Consider the following 15,861-nt stretch of genomic DNA (forward strand, 5'->3'; position numbering starts at 1 on the left):
CCCTCCTCCCCAAGCTCCTGGCACCCCAGCCCTGTCAAACAGGCCATGTGGGATTCCTGCTGCCAAGGACCAGGTACTTGAGCATAGATTTTTTAGAGGGGAGCCAAGATGTGGAGAAAGGATGGATGGAGATCAAGCAGCACTTGTGCTGTGTCTGTGTATCAGTGCAGTCCTGGTGGAGCAAAGACATTTGCAAGCAGCAGAAGTTTGAGGACTGTGGATAGAAGAGCAGTTTGCAGGTTACAGTGATGCTGAGCCTGACAGTTTATTTAAATGTCACTGTAACCAATGTTCAGCTGCTTCTACAGTCACTGTGTGGAGGTCACAGGGAATCAGATGTGAGACTGAAATACATGTGCTAGAAGGAAGGAAATTCCCCTCCACTTGTGCAGTTTCCTTGCAGTGTTAAGTCCATATGGTAGTAACTGAACATAATCAGTGGCCTAAACAATTTTGTTCAGATCCACCACCTACAGAGTTTTCTGTGCAAGGTTTTTATCCTGCCTGTGTATTGCCCAGCCTTCCAGTGGGCCACTACCATTCTCCTAATTGGAGCAAAAGTGACAGACCAGATGAAACATAAATTTAGCATCTTGCTGCAGAGATAAATGACATGCCAGCAGAAAAGCCTGGCCTCCCTCCATTCCCCATCCAAGAGAAGCAGAATAGGTGGGGCTGGCAATGCCTCTGGCTGGAATGGGCAGGTGAGGGGTGGGATGTCTCCCTGGAGCAGGTTACACAGTGTCTGTTGGGGGTTAGACCTGCCTCAGAAGCAAGTAAGGGGCTTTCTGGAACCACGTTGAACAGCAGGGAGGTGGTGTTGGAAAACCCATGTGTGGTAGCAGAGTGGGTGATGGGAAATGGGGAAAAATGTTGTTTGTTGCTAAAATACTGTGTGTTGTGTTTTGGGGAAAAATCCTGTACTAATCCATCATTCACCACAATTGCAGCTGGTCATTCGGGGACAGAAAAACCTAAAGAAAAGAGGTGTAAGCAGAACCCATCAGGTGAGCTTGTCTCTGTTTCAGGCCCTTAGTCCTGTTCCTGCTGGACACTCAGGAGTCCTTGGGGCTGCCCAGGCCCTGGTCAGTAAGCCCAGCCTGGCTGTCAGACATGACTCAAGGCAGTGCAGTCTCTGAGTTCCAGAGTTCCCAGCCTGGCTGCAGCTCTGGACGTGGCCCTGGCCTCTCAGCAGCTCGTGTCTTGTCTTCTGGGGGTGCTGTCAGTCTTTGAAGGGTTTCAAAGCCTTTAAGTGCACATCTATAAATGCCAATACACCACCTGGGGCCCTGACTCCTCTAGAGCCATTGGAAAGTAGCAGCCTGAGATTGTACCTATTTTATTCCTGTCAAACCTTGTACAACCAGCAAAGGAAGGGCAGAAATATCTTCCTTCCTATCAGACAGCTCATTCCTGAAGCCAAGAAAGCTGCATTGGAAACCTGCTGGCTGCTCTTGTCAAGTTTTGCAGGAGGGGAGATGAACCTGTCCAGGAGGCACTGACAAGAAACACAAACAGTGGCTGTACTCAACAGTCCAAGCCTTCAGTTCTTTCTGAAATATTAAATACTGACCCACTGTTGCTGTGACACATCTCCCAAACTCTCCCTGCCATCTCCTTGTACCAGCTCACATCACACTCATCCTCCTCAATCTGTTTCTTTCTGGACCACAACATTTAAAGCACATGAGTGAAAGTTCACAGCAAAAACCAAAACCAAACCAGAAATTCTTACAAGTTGAGTAGCAAGTTTCATGTGATTTGCTCATCTTGTTTCCCTGTAAGGAGTGTTTCTGTCTGCACCATGTGTAGTGTCAGTTTATTTTAGTGGCTCAGTCGAGGGCCTGGCAGGCTGCAGAGGAGTTGCAAGGCACTCACCTAGACCTTGATTGAGCAGGAAACCTGAGGAACTCTAGTGAGCTGCCCAGGACTGGTCTGAGGGCAGTTGGGCTCTGGTGGAAGTAGTTGCTTTCTGCATTAAGGAGCTGACATGCTCCTGAAAGCCAGGCTGGTGCATGGGGATGTATAAACTTTTCCCTTTTTCCTTCCTTTATCTGTCCTGCATCTTCTTTTCTTCCCCAGCCATTTTTCCCCCTTTGGCTCAGTTTTTGTGCTGCTTCCCATTCAGTGCTGTTTTCCAGCCCTTGCACCAAGCCATTTTCCTTTTATGCCTTCCAGTTCTCAGGAGTCCCAATGGCCTCGCTGACAGCAGCCTGGGTGAGCATGACCAGGCACCCAGTGTGTCACTGGTGGTCAGAGAGGCCTGGAGAGCTCTGTGTGCTCAGCTGTCCAGGCAGAGCTCTCTGCAGCTGCCTTTTGGAAGGAAGAGCTGACATGTCCTTGCCTCCTCCTTTTCCTTCTTTCCATGGCTGTGTCTCAGTGGGTGTGACAAACCCCATGTGGCTCAGTGTCACATGTGGGATGGGAACTCTGGGGTGATGCTGGCACCATTGGCTTGTCCTCTCTTGTGCTCCAGCCAGCAGATTCCTCCCAGGCAGGGAAGCAGGTGGTGGTAATGTGGTGGGCAATGACAGAAGGATGGACACTTCTGTCCTCCCACTCCCATCTGCTGTTTGCTTGTCACCAAACTGCTGCTGTAAGGAACAGTCACCAGGTTTGGGAGGTAAATGTAGGTCCCAGCTGAGCAGCCAAGAGCTGTGTGGCTTGGCCTTGTTAAATGCCTGATGGCTCTTGCTCTCTGTGGGTGTGAGCTTTGTGTCACAGGCTTGGATACAGAGATACCAGAGAGCAGCAGGAGATTTTTAGGCCACGTAGCTGGGGACATTCTGCTTTTGCCTGGTGTCACCATCCTGACTGCAGTGGCACAGACCCCTTGGTGTCTGGAGTGAGGGGCAGGACAAGCAGAACAGGGAGGTCAGTGACTAAAATCACCTAAAATACTCAGGGGTGCAATGCTGTAGGGAGTCCTGAGTGGGAATAGGAATGGAACTAGAATGGAAAATGTTGGATTTCAGATGTCTCTTCCCTATGCACACACCCCCAGTCTTGTCTCAGTGAGTGCAGGTACCTGGCACCCTTACCTGTGTGACCTGGCATTGGCTGCCCATAAACCAGAGCTCTGAGCTGGGTGCCAGACTCTGCTTTGGGCCTGAGGTTGAGTCCCAGCTCTGTCTCCCAGCAGGGTGGGCTGGAGGCAGGGAGTGGATGAAGGTCTCAAGCTGTTCATCCACATTATGATTGGAGAGTGCCCTTTTACTCATGGAAAAGGGCCTCCACAGCCACTTGAACTTGCTTTTTGATGAAATCTGAAAGATCCACAGTGCTGTAAAAATAGCATCCTGCTAAAGTGTTCCAATTGCTCCCTTCTGCTGCCTGGGGAGCACAGGCTGCAGAGGTCCCAAGTCACACAGAGCTTCTGTTCATCCACTGCTAAGCTAAGGGAGGGCCAGAAAGCAGTGCCATGACCTGATCCTGAAGCATGGAATTGGCTCACTGGGATGAACAGCAGAAGCTGTTATTCCTTAGGGTGCCATAAAGCTGCTTTCAAGGGAACCATCCCTGGTGGGGGCCATTCTGCCAACTCTTGACACATGCTGGGGTTTTAAATTCTCAAGAGGCCAAACAATATTTCAAGGCCAGCTTGTGCAGTGTAAAAGGCAATGGTGATCAGCCTGGGCATGGCTAGGGAAACCCCCAGAAAGGGGCTGAACTGAGTGTTGTGTCCACAGTGAAGGTCACTGCCTTCCTTTCCATCCATGTGAGTTGGAGAGGAGCCTTGGCTGGGGCTGGGCCCTGCTCTGGTGCCCTCTGTCACCTCAGGGCTCCCAGGCTTTGGGGTCTCCCTGGGGTCTCCCTTCCTCTGACTCCAGGCAGGGACAGTGACCTTCCTCAGGGACAATAACCATCTCTGACTCAAGTGTTCACAGCCTCCTGCAACTTGAGCCCTTGTTTTGGGCACTGTGGATGACTCCTTTGTGAAATGAAGGCCAAGAGGGATTAAGGGAATTGTGAGAATTCAATAAATAAAAGAAAAGCAAAAAATAAGAAAAAAAGCTCTTTAGTTTCAACACCTTCAAATACAGCTATCAAAGGGGAAATCTAATTGAAATTGTCAGTGTTTGTTGAAGTCTGAATTTGCTTGATGTTGCAGGTGTGAAAGAGAACAGTTAAAATTATGTAGGGAATTGGGAAATATTTTGAACTTTCAAGGTTGATTTAAGCTGTATAAATATGTCTCAATTTCATCTGCTGCTTTAGGGAACTACTACTGTAAGAACTTCCAGTGCAACAAATTTTAGCATTTAGAGTTTTTAAAATGTCAACACTTTTCATTCCTATTTACACAGGGAAGCTTTGCTTTCCAGCACTGTTTTTTCCAGAGTGGGGAGAGGGTCAATGGAAATGTCTTCTTTTTTCAAAGCAGTTTGTGCCAAGCTGAGATGAGATTGAGACCAAAAAGATATGATTTTCTACATTTGATATAGAGTAAAAATTCTTGGAAAGGCCTGAGAATCTCCTGTTGTCAGGATTTAAAGGACATAGGACTAGATTTTAAACATGGATTTTCAGAAACTGCTTTCTTCCCTGGTGTGGCCATACATCCCCTTCTGCTCCGGGGTTCTGCTGGAAAGACAGAACTTCTAGGATAGCATTTTTGGTGTGTGAGTGCAGCTTTAGTGTTTGGGGCATAATAATTCTTGATTACTGATTGCAGTGTGACATTAGCACAGCCAGCCCCCGTGCCTCTGCCTCCTGAGGTGCACCCAGCTGCCTCTCAGGCTCTGTCAGCACAAATACAACTTCCATTAACATTCATCTGGCAATTCTCTTTCTCATCTGTGGTTGGTTTGTGACTGCTGCATGTCTCCATGGAGCTGAGAGAGCCAATGGCCAAATTTGGGGAGTGAGGAAAAGGGGAAGGGGGAGTTGTTCTGTGAGCTTCACTCTGTGCACAGCACAGGGAGTGCTGGTGATGGGGTGGCACAATTGCACAAATAGCCAGAGCTGCGTTTTCAATGCAGGCTTAAGTGCTGTGCCCAGAAGGAGGGTCAGCAGCTGAGTGCAGTTCCCACCAGGAGAATGAGAATCACACAGGGAGTGTTCAGTTGAGAAAGTGTCATTTTGCTTGGTTGCATAAATAAGTCACTGTGTCCAGTGGGCATTTGTGTGGAATTGAGGTTTCTAGGAATGAACTGTTTATTTCTGGTGCCACATTCATTTAAGCTGTTCCAGACTTCTCATGTTCAACAGGCAGCTTGCAGACAGGAAGAAATATATCTGGGTTAAAATAACCACTCAGCAGCCAGTCTCTGTGGGTGATATCCTGCCAATTGCTCCAGAGCCCTGGGACACTGGGGAGGAACTGAGGCAATGCATGTGAAAGCATTGAGGCAAGGAGCACTCAGCAGAACTGGGACACACAGCCAGGGCCAGGGTTGAGGACTGCAGTGTGCAAGCACAGATACTGGGCTGGGGCTGGGCAGGACATGGCCAGGACAGTCCCTGGGCGAGCAAAGTGTGGGCAGGAAAACCCGAACTCTCATTTTGCCTGGAGAATCTGTGGAGGGAAAGATTACAAAGCCCCAGTGCAGGTGATTGATCATTAATCAGTCACACTCTGGCATTTCTGTGACTGTTACCTGGATAGGTAACTTTAGTGGAAGTGACTGTGCTGTAACAGGGACCTGGCAATGCATGGATAAAAAAATTGTCCAATTATAAATATGAAGACCAGAAAAATCCTAAGAGTCTTCCTTCACGTGAACCAGTGTTGTACTGAGTACCTGAAGTGCTGTTTCATACTGACAGTGCTTTCATGTGAGTAGGAAGCCAAGCAGAATGAGGACACTGTGTCAGCACTTCTGGCTGGAGAGCAGCCAGAGGTGGTGCTGAGAATTCCTTGGGCTGCTTTAAGTGCTCTGTGCCACTGCTGGGCTCTGTGCCTGCTCCAGGTCAGATTCTCCTCAGAGGGGACAGTGAAGTTGGGGTTTGTCCCTCAAAAGCTGAGGTGCTGCTGCAGGAGCCCTGCAATGCCTGGGGCCCCGGGCAGTGCCATGGGCACAGTGTGTTCCCTGAGGGAGCAGGGCAGGGAGCCAGCCACAGAGAGGAGGAGCCTGGGGGAGCCTGCCCTGCTCAGCTGCCCAGCAGGACCAGGTTAGGGACCTGTTTCAGTGAAGATCTTGCCCCAGCTCCAGATCTCAGCAGCTGCAGGAGCAGCTGGAGCCCTGCTGGCTGATCACAGTGTGTGAAGTGATCAGCAACATTCCCTGTGAGCTGGTGTCTCCCATGCCTCACCTTTCCACAGCACTGTCCAGTCATGTCTTTGCCCAGCATCATCCATGCCTTCATCTCCTTTCCTTAGGGGCTGGCCCTGCCACCTGGAGCCCTTTCCAGCAGCTCAGGTGCTCAGCACGGGGATGTTTAGCAGGAAGGCTCACTGTGCTTGACCCATGCAGTTCCTGAGGATGATTTTCCTTCCAAGGAAACCAAGCCTAGTGTGTCAGAGAGCCCTGAGAGCCTCAGTCAGGGATGTGCCAGCTCACAGCCTTGGACCGGGACCCTTCTGGAAATGCTCTGGGTCTGTGACTGAATACTTAACATTAATAATTAATGATTTCTGCCCCTCTGCAGGGGTCTGACCCTAAAGGACCTCACCTGGGGACTGTAGGAAACCACACATAGTCTGAGGTGCTGGGATCACTGCTTCTGCTCCAGGGCACTGGGGCTGGATGCAGACAAATCCTGGTTGCTCAAGGGGCAGCCAGCACCCAGTTTTCAGTCACACTTTACAGAAAGACAACCTGCAAGATGTGCTGCATAGGAAGTGTGCATTCTCAGCCTGAAGTAAATGCACTGCTTAGGAACTCTCTCCTTTGGCATCCAGGGAGAGTGGAACACCCTGGTTTTCCCTCCCAGCTTTAGTTTAAAGAAGCTGCATGGTGAAACTGGGAATTTGCATCTGGATCATCAAAGAAAGCCTTTGTAAAGGGTTTCTTGCCCCATGGCTTTTCTTTGCTGGCCTCCCCCCCTTGTTTTCATTACTGTAGCATTGGGCGTGTGTTAAAATCTCTGGACATTTTAAACTGGACAGGAAAGATGCAGAACCCTGGCCATGAGAAATTGGGCAAGGAAGAGAAAATGGACACGTTGGACTTGTTGGATTTTGTGTTAAATGGAGCTCCCATCCTGCCCTGCCCTGGATAACTCTGGAAGTGTGGAGTAGGGATAAGGAGCAGGGAGCAGATGGGCAGAGCTGTGTAGAATGCAGCAAGTTCTCTGCCAGTCTCAATATTTAAATCTCTTTCTTTTTTGCAGAAACCGCAAGTCCCCTGATTTCAAATCCTTTCCCGCTTTTACAAAGTAAGTGTGATGGATGTCTGTGGTGCAAAAGGCAGGGACTGCCCTCCTGCAGCCCTGCTGCCCTGCCCTCTGAGCAATTTTCATCAATAAATGCTTTTTTATTATGAGTCCAGGTGTCAGAGAATAAAATGCCTCACTTCTGTGGCTCTGGTGTCAGATTTAAATGCCCCAGAAATCCTCCAGGGTGTTTCTGTGCAGTCTGGGGCTGCCAAATCACTTCATATTCAGTCTTCGGGGACTTTTTTGTGGGCGTGTTTTGAGACCAAAATGTGAAAATGACCCCATATTGAAGTTACATTTGCACACAGAAAAACTTGTGGTCGGGGCTCAGCTCAGTGAACACCTGCCCAGAGCCAGTTCCTGTGGCCTGGCGTTGGAAACTGGGAGTGAGCAGGGCTGGGATGGGTGGACAGGGGGTCTCTGCTGCAGGTTCTGCCCTGTGGCCTTGATGTTTCAGCAGGTGGAGCTTCTTCCTTTGCCTTGCAGTGTGTTTGGTTCCTGGCACTGGCTTTGGGGTGATTTGTGCCAGCCTGGTGGTGTGAGCCAGCCCTGAGTGCCACACCCTGAGCGTGGCCCTGGTGGGGAGGAGGACAGCTGTTTCTCCTCTTCCAAACCTGAGGGGGAAGCAAGGGCTTTATTGAGAACACGAGTTCATGCAGGAAGAGAAATCCAATTAATGCCGAGACGTTTGACAAGGGTGGTGAATTTGGAACTCCCCTTTTCCAAGCATACTCCAGAGCACCTTGTTACCTCTTACTGTTTGAGCTGGCTGGAAATGACAGAAGGTCTGTTTGCAAAAAGCTTCCACTGATTTTGGGGTGTGCTGGTGTTTTTGTAGGAGCCCGCTGCTGGTTCTCCTGCCTTGTCTCATGGGTTTGTGTCAAAGGGAACGTGCAATTCACTGTTAGTAAAGCTAAAGCCAATGGAAACATTGGGTGGAAATGCTGAGAAGTTTTCCTCACAGTTGTTCTGCATTTGTTTTTCACCAAGATGTGGACAGAAGTGTTGAAATGTGGGTTTTTACTGCTGAGAAAGACAGCCTGGGGGGCTGTCCCTGCTGAGCCATGGTGACACCCTGCTGGGTGCCTGTCACTGCACAAGCACCTCAGGGCACTTGCTGAAACTTTCTGTTAAAGCTCTCAACTCCTGTTCACTCCTGGCTTCAGACCAGGCTCTGCTATTTTCCCTGGCTTAGATGTGGCAATGAGAGTTAACATGGGAATTAGAGTGATTTATTTAACCCAAGCACAGGCACTGGTTTTCCTCTGCCTTGCCTCACACAGCTGGGGCCTTGCTCACTGGGTAAAGCACTGCTAAAAGGGTCTAATTATAGCCTTGGGGAAAGACGTTTTAAATGGTGCAACCAGATGTGAGTGTTAGTTCTGTGTGGCTCAGGACACTGAAGAGGTTTCAGCAGCTGCTGGTTGAAACCTGCTCTCAGAAAACACCTCCACAAGCACAGGGGGCTTCCCTTGTCCCACCAGCAGCTGGGAGCAGAAGGACAGAGAGCAAAAGGAGAGACCTGGGGCCCTTTACTGAACTCAGCCCACCTGAAGGAGAGCAGATCCCTAAGGATGAGTAAGGAAGAGCTGAAATTCCCAGGGGAAGGACAAGCAGAGGTCAAGCAGTGGTGGGAGAGAAGGAGAATGGGCCACAGGTGTGGCTCAGATGGGTGTGCAAAGCAGTTTTGACAACTTTTCCAGTTCATGGTCAAAAGACATCAAAGGGGGGAGGATTTACTGGATTACCAGCCCAGGTGAACAGACTTTTCCCTGGTTTGGGATACAGATTGCCTCTTTCTTCTCTCCACCTTCCAGATCCCTCTTCCTCTTCTAGCCCTGGCACATCCCACCCTCCCTCCAGCCAGCCTGACTGTTCCCAGCTCTGTACTCCGGAGCATGAGGGGCTCAGGAGCTGAAAGCTCAGAAGGATGAGGGTTGAGAGAGCTCTGGGAAGGGAATTGAGTTCATTCATTCCCGTGGGGATTCTGCACATCCTCCCAAGCATCCCTTCCCCTGCTCCCTGGAATACTTTGGAATTGTTGGGTGAATTTAAATTTTATGCTTATTTTTAACGTGGCTCAGTTTTATTTGTGGTAAACTTAAACTTCGGTATGTCTTTGTGTCAGAATTATTTAGAAAATGCTTTGGCATTTTCAGAATATGAAATTAGCTTTTGAAATAGGTGGTGATTTTGTTTCCAAGTTTGGACATTTCTGGAGTAGAAAAGAAGGGGTATCTTTTGGAATTGAGATGAAAATCAACACATTTTTTCTGAGAAGAATCACAAATGAGAGATTTTACCAGTTCACTGTGCACTGAGTAGCCAGAGATTTGTGGTGCCAAATGGAGGAGTTTGAGATGAAGAGCTTTGGAGACCTTGGTGGTCACAGCCTGCTGGATGCAGATAGGAGAACCTAGAAGAGACTGGGCAGGGGTGAGGGGGAGCCAGGCAAGGAGAGAGCTAGAAAAATAACACAGGTTTGTGCTGATAAAATAGCTGAGAATACAGCAGGAGGGAGGTGAAGCAGCTCAGGGAGACAAAGTGAGCTGAGAAGGAAGTGTGAGTGCAACAGGAGAGCAAAATGAGTGTGGGAGATGTGGAGCTTGGAGAGTGCTGTTTGATGGGGGCTTTGCCTGCTGCTGAGGCTGTGACTGAGCTGGGGAAGAGCTGTGCTGTGCTGGAGTCCTGCTCCCAGGGCAGCTGGGGCTGTGTGGGGCAGAGAAGGGCCCTGGCAGTGCTGAGCGGGGCTTCCCCCACTGCCTCCCCCTCTGCACTGCAGGCAGGGGGCAGAAGGGAGTGCAGGTGTCTGCTGAGGTGTGGCTGGCACAGGAGAGCTGCCAGTGTCCAGGGGACCGTGGGGTGACACCTGGGCTGGCAGCCTTAATGCAGCTCTGACAGGCACGGCAGGGTCTGCTCTCCCCTCTGGTGGAGGGGCAGGGAGAGAGGGTCACACAGCCAGGGGCCTGTCAGCAGCAGGCTCTCAGAAGTGTGGCTGCTTTCCTTAGAATATTCACAGGTTAATTTTGACCCCTGAAGGGGCAGTCAGGCCCCCTCGGTTTGAGGCATTGCCATCTGAGCAGTCTGGGCTCCATGAGCAGCAGAGGCACAGGTTTGTCTGTAACACAGGTCTTTGGCATTGAAATACAAGCCCAAGAGGGATGGTATGCACCCACAGGGAGCCTTCTCCTCTCTGGCAATTAAAACCAAGTCAAAACAATTAGATTGCATTGTACCTCTTGTGGCATTGTACCACAACTACCTCACTGCTGATTTCAGCAGACACAGCCAGTCCCTGCTAATTCCCAAGGACCAAAATCCCCATGTGCCACTCAGCTGTCCAAGTCTTCTCTTTTCTCCACAAGCACAGTTACTTAAGTACCAAATTTCCAAACTTCCATGCTGCAGCAAGCCCAGGAGCAGCATCACGAGCAGGCACAGTGAGTTCAAGCATTGAGCACAACTCCAGGCAGATCTGGCTCCATCATTCCAGAGGCTCTAGGTTCTGTGGGAAAGGTTTGACCTCACAGCATAGAAGTACAGCTTATACAGACTTGTTCATGCTCTCTTTTATGTTTTTCCTCACGGATTCCTGTAGTCTTGAGGTGGGTTCTGGGGTTTTCTCTCTGAGATAGACTTCTCACAAGGTATAGGCAGCCTTGTGCTTCCCTGGGGTTTGGTTCTTCTGTCTTGGGTGCTGGTACTTCTGCTTATTCGTTGATGCAGAATATGTTTTTCTCTTCAAACTCAGATCTAGACTTCTGAAATACTGTAGCAATAGACTCTGCTCCATGTGTGTGCCAGGCATTTGTATCCACAATTGTTCATATACCACATGTTTGTCCATTCTGCTGCTCCGGGACAAAATGCCCCAGTGAGAGGTGGCAGTGCTGCTGTGGCTGCAGGGACTGAGGCAAACTGCAGTGTTCCCAAATTTCAGCACTGTAGTTTGGGATCACATCTGTCAACCATGCACTCTACTGATACTGTTTAGACAGGCAACTGCAAACATTTGCTTTTAGGTTAATTCAGTGGAAGAAATGCACTTTCAACATAGAACAGGGCTAAATGTATCTTCCAGCTCACCAGGGAGCTCTGCACCCAGCTCTTTCCTCACTCCAGCTCGTCCATATTGCTCTGGCACACGGCTCTCCTGCTCTGCTCGCAGCCTTCAGGCACAGGCCTGGTTCCTGTGCTTCCTGCCCTCCACCTCTGCTTCCCTGGCATCCTGCTGCCACCCAGCCCCGTGGCACCCACCAGTCCCTGGTGTCACTGCACTTGGTGACAGCCACAAAGCCCCAGCTGAGTTCCCCCATGGCACTGCTCCACCCCCAGCCTCTGACTACAGCATTTGTCACAACCCAGTGCTCCTTGTCTCACTCAGGAGGGGCAGCAGACACTGGAATTGGACAGACCTGGATGGAAGATGCGTCCAGCAGGCTTTACTCCCAGGCACAAACCAGCAGGGACACGCTCGAGGCAGGCTGCAGCAGCCTGGGCCAGCAGACCTGGCCAGTGGGCAGCCTCCAGGAGAAACTTATGCAGGTCCCTGAGATGCCCACCCACGGCAGCAGGGGCCTCCTGCAGTGCCCTGCCTGTGCCCTGGCAGTGAAGTGCAGCAGGAGGAGGTGCCCAGCCCAGCCCAGCAGGCAGAGCCGTGCCCGGGCCCTGCCCCGCTCGCTGTGCCCGCAGCTTACACACTGAGGTATGCACCTGTGCTGCTTCCCTGCAGACTCTGTGTAATTCTTCTGAACTGATTTCTCCCAAACAGAGCCTTACACCTGTGGAGCTTGTGGAATCCAGTTCCAGTTTTATAACAATCTCCTGGAGCACATGCAGTCCCACGCAGGTAAGCTGGGCACTTTAACTCGCTGCAAGCAGAGAATAAATTCTGTGCTGCTGCCTGGTGCTGACCCCAATGTGTGTCTGTAGGGCTCTCAGTGCTCCCCATTCCCACAGCCCCAGTCATTTCACTGCAACAAACACAGTCATCCCTCAAAGGCTGGAGCACAGAGGCTCAGGGTGTGTTGTACATATTGCTCCTTTCCACAGGGAGAGAGGGAGTGTGCCGTGCTAGCTCAGAGTCCATCACACTGCTCATTGCCTTTATCCAGAGCTAGCCAGAGAATCCTCACTGCATAAGCTCCTCCAGCAAGTTAAACCCCACCTCGTGCCAAAGGGATGGCTCTCATGGAGCAGGGCAGCAGAGCCTTTGACCACACAAGTCCTGTCCTGTGCCTGTGTCTCCTGGAGTTCTGCAAAGGACTGAAATGTGTTCTCAGAAGAAGAATTTGCCATTTCAGCAGCTGTGTTCAGTTCCCTCTCAGCTACCTACAAATGAGAATTCTTAAGAATCATTCCAGTGCTTTGTTTCTAAATCACTGGTTTTGTTTCCTGTCTTGATACATAAGAGATGATTTTAAAATTTCAAAGCCAAACCTGTTTCAAAGACAGCACTCAGCATATTCAAAAATGTAGAAACAGAATTCATTTTATATTGGCAGATTTTTTTCTTTTTTTTTTCCCTCTTGAATTCAAGTGAACTAGCACAGTTTTAAGAACAATTAAATCCCCTTTGACAGACCTGTGTTCTCCAACAGACAGCTGCTCTGTTGAGATGCAGATGCAAGCCCTGAGGAAAATGGCATGGGAGGACAAGAGGCTTGAGGAAAAGTATATTTTCCTTTCTGTAATAATGTTAATCAAAGTTCTTATCTTGCTCTTTATTTTAGTTTTAATCCTAAATTTAATAGTGTCACTTGAGTTCTTCTTCCATGAGGTTCCTCTATTCCATTTCAGTTCCTGCTGGCAAATCTTAGTGCAGGCTTTGTGTGTTGTTCAGCAGCTACTTTGATTATCATCTGTGTGATTTACACTGAGACTTTGAGAGCTGTTTGTTAGCAGAAGGTGTGAGTTTGTGTTTCTGGTAGAGCACTGGGGTTCTGTGCAGTAATGGGACTCTGTGTTACCCCGAGGAGCAGTGGACTCTGCTCAGGGCAGGGCAGCCTCACTCCCTGGCTGTGGGTCTGTCCTTGCTGTCCATGGCAGTTCTGCTGCCTCCACACTGTTCCTGACCATCCTGTTCTTGCTCTGGGCTCTGGCACTGAAATGGAACATTTTGAGTTACAGCTCTGGGTGACACCAAGCACAGGAGCTGAGGAGACAGGGGCAGCTCACTGAAGGTTGAGCTGTTGCACATTTTAAGCTGGTGCTACCTGCAGCTTCCTCCTTGTTTCTTCTTTACAAATGACCCATAGGGGTGGTGCTGAGGGCTCCCTGTGAGGGTGGGCAGGCCCTGGCACAGGGTGCCCAGAGCAGCTGGGGCTGCCCCTGGATCCCTGGCAGTGCCCAAGGCCAGGCTGGGCAGGGCTGGGAGCAGCCTGGGACAGTGGGAGGTGTCCCTGCCATGGCTGGGGTGGCACTGGATGGGCTTTAAGGTCCCTTCCCACCCAAACCAGTCTGGGATCCTGTGGTTTTTCACCTGGGTTACTTTGGCCACAGAACAGGGTGGAGGGAGCAGTATCTGTGATAGGGCTCCTGTTACATTGCAGCTCTAAATGGGTAAATGCCCTCTGCCCAGCTCAGGATTCTCTTGGTAAGCTCTGTTTTCTCCTTGCTCCCTGCTCTGTTTGCAAGTCCCATCCTGTGCCTGGCTCTTCCTGCTGAAGTCTCACTGGTGCAGTGACAGTGAGGTGTCCGTGTCTCCTTCAGCTGCTTCCTGCAGCGCCCCCGAGGCTGTGCCCGTGTCAGACACTGTCCCCTCTGTGCCTCACAGTGCCTCACACTGTCCCCTCTGTGCCTCACAGTGCCTCACACTGTCCCCTCCCGTGGCCTCTCGGGTGGTGCCTGGCAGCCCTGTGCTCACAGCTCTGCCTCCCTCCCCGTGTGCAGCTGTGGGATGAGGGCAAAGCCAAAAGAGAGGCAGGAGCCCTGTGGGCAGCGTTGGTGGGTGCCCAGCTCTGGGTGAGCTGTGTCTGCAGGCAGCACTGAGGGCACACAGGGCCTGCAGGTGCCCTGGCAGCACTTTGTGCCTTCAGGCTGACAGGAGGTTGTAGTGAGGTGAGGGTTGGTCTCTTTTCCCAGGGAACAACTGACAAGGGCAAGAGGAAAGGGCCTGAAGTTGTTCCAGGGGAGGTTTAGATTGAAGGGTTCTCAAGCACCCTGAGCCCAGGGCAGGGGGGGGGTCGCCATCCCTGGGAGTGCTCAGAGAACACTTGGATGTGGCATCTGGGGACACTGCTCAGTGGTGAATGTGGTGCTGGGCTGGGCTGATGGTTGGACTGGGTGATCTTAGAGGTCTTTTCCAGCCTAAACAAGTCTGGGATTCTGGGGTTTCCATATCCAAGAAGCAGCATTGCCCCAATGTCTCTGAAGTCTGGGAGTGCAGGAGCCTTGCAGTGGTCAGCAGGGCTGGTGGCACAGGATGCAGGGACTGGGGACTCAGGCATGGCAGTGGTTTGTCCCTGGTCAGGGAGTGTTTCATTTTGGGATGCAGAGAGCCAAGAGGCCAGTATGGGTCGAATGCTCCCTCAGTTCATGTGTTCAGCAGCCCAGTTTGCTTTGTCCTGTCTAATGCAAAGGGCTGATCTCTTCCAGTGGCTGTGCTGCCTCCCCTGGACCCTTCTCACGAGGGACAGAAGCCAGGGAACGTGCTGCTGGCCTCCAGAAGCAAAATCAGGGACATACTGGCTCTTGAGTCATTCAGAGGGCTGAGCCCTGAGGCTGGAAGGTAATAAGGAGAGATTATAGCTTCATAAAGCAGCTACATAGTGAGGAGAAGCAATTAGAATGTAAATTGGGTGCCGAAAGGCAGAAATAGAACAGCAGAGCACCAGGCAGAGGAATTTGTTCTGTAATTACACTGAACAATATACAGCTTTGACTCCCTTTAGAGTACTTTGTTCAGGTAGAGTGCTGCCATATAATGCCCTTCCTACAATCTAGGCCTAAAAAAACAAAAGGAGGACTAGGCTGAACCTGGATTAAAGGATTGGAGGCATGAAGAAAAATTAAGAACCATGATCTGTGTAGTTCACAGACTGCCTGATAAGGAAGATGAGGCTGAAATGTACAAATCTCATTAATGCCACTCTGAATGCCAGCAGATATTTGTATAAAATAAATCCCCTATTATTAGGGAATAGATAAAAGAGTTATGGTGAGGAAATACAGAGGGTTTCTCCCCCCTACCCATCCCTCACCAAGACAAGGAGGGCCTGAACCATGAGCAAAGTTAGCAGGCAAAGTTACCCAGCATTTTCCTTTGCCCACGCACAGATGTTTGGAGTTGAGGACAACGGTGACATTGGCTCAAGAGCAATTAGTGTGGCAGATGCTGGGGGAAAGGTGATGTGTCCCATGTGGTCACTGGTGCCCTCTGAGGCACCTCGTGCTCTTCACATCTCTGCACACCTGCAAAGGCCAGCCCCTGGCTGCAGCTGAGCCTGGCAGCACTCCCTGGGTACCCAGCCTGGCCAGGGAGCTCCCCAGGCACACACGGGCCCAGGACATAGAGGCTGCTCTGGGTCATGTCCTGGATTG

General features: G+C 50.6%; 1 protein-coding gene across 10 annotated transcripts in view; it reads left to right on the forward strand.

Moving 5' to 3' along the window:
- Positions 1 to 15,861, forward strand: part of ZNF618 (zinc finger protein 618) — a 149,229-nt gene that overhangs the window by 122,156 nt on the left and 11,212 nt on the right. For 9 of the 10 annotated variants that reach the window (XM_030961657.1, XM_030961658.1, XM_030961659.1 and 6 more), the window contains 2 exons: positions 951 to 1,007; positions 12,092 to 12,169. In XM_030961657.1, coding sequence (XP_030817517.1) covers positions 951 to 1,007; positions 12,092 to 12,169 — 135 coding nt within the window. The remainder of the gene's footprint in view (positions 1 to 950; positions 1,008 to 12,091; positions 12,170 to 15,861) is intronic. The other variant, XM_030961661.1, reaches the window with a different exon arrangement.

This window comes from Camarhynchus parvulus, chromosome 17, assembly GCF_901933205.1.
Source record: "Camarhynchus parvulus chromosome 17, STF_HiC, whole genome shotgun sequence".
Lineage (NCBI taxonomy): Eukaryota > Metazoa > Chordata > Aves > Passeriformes > Thraupidae > Camarhynchus > Camarhynchus parvulus.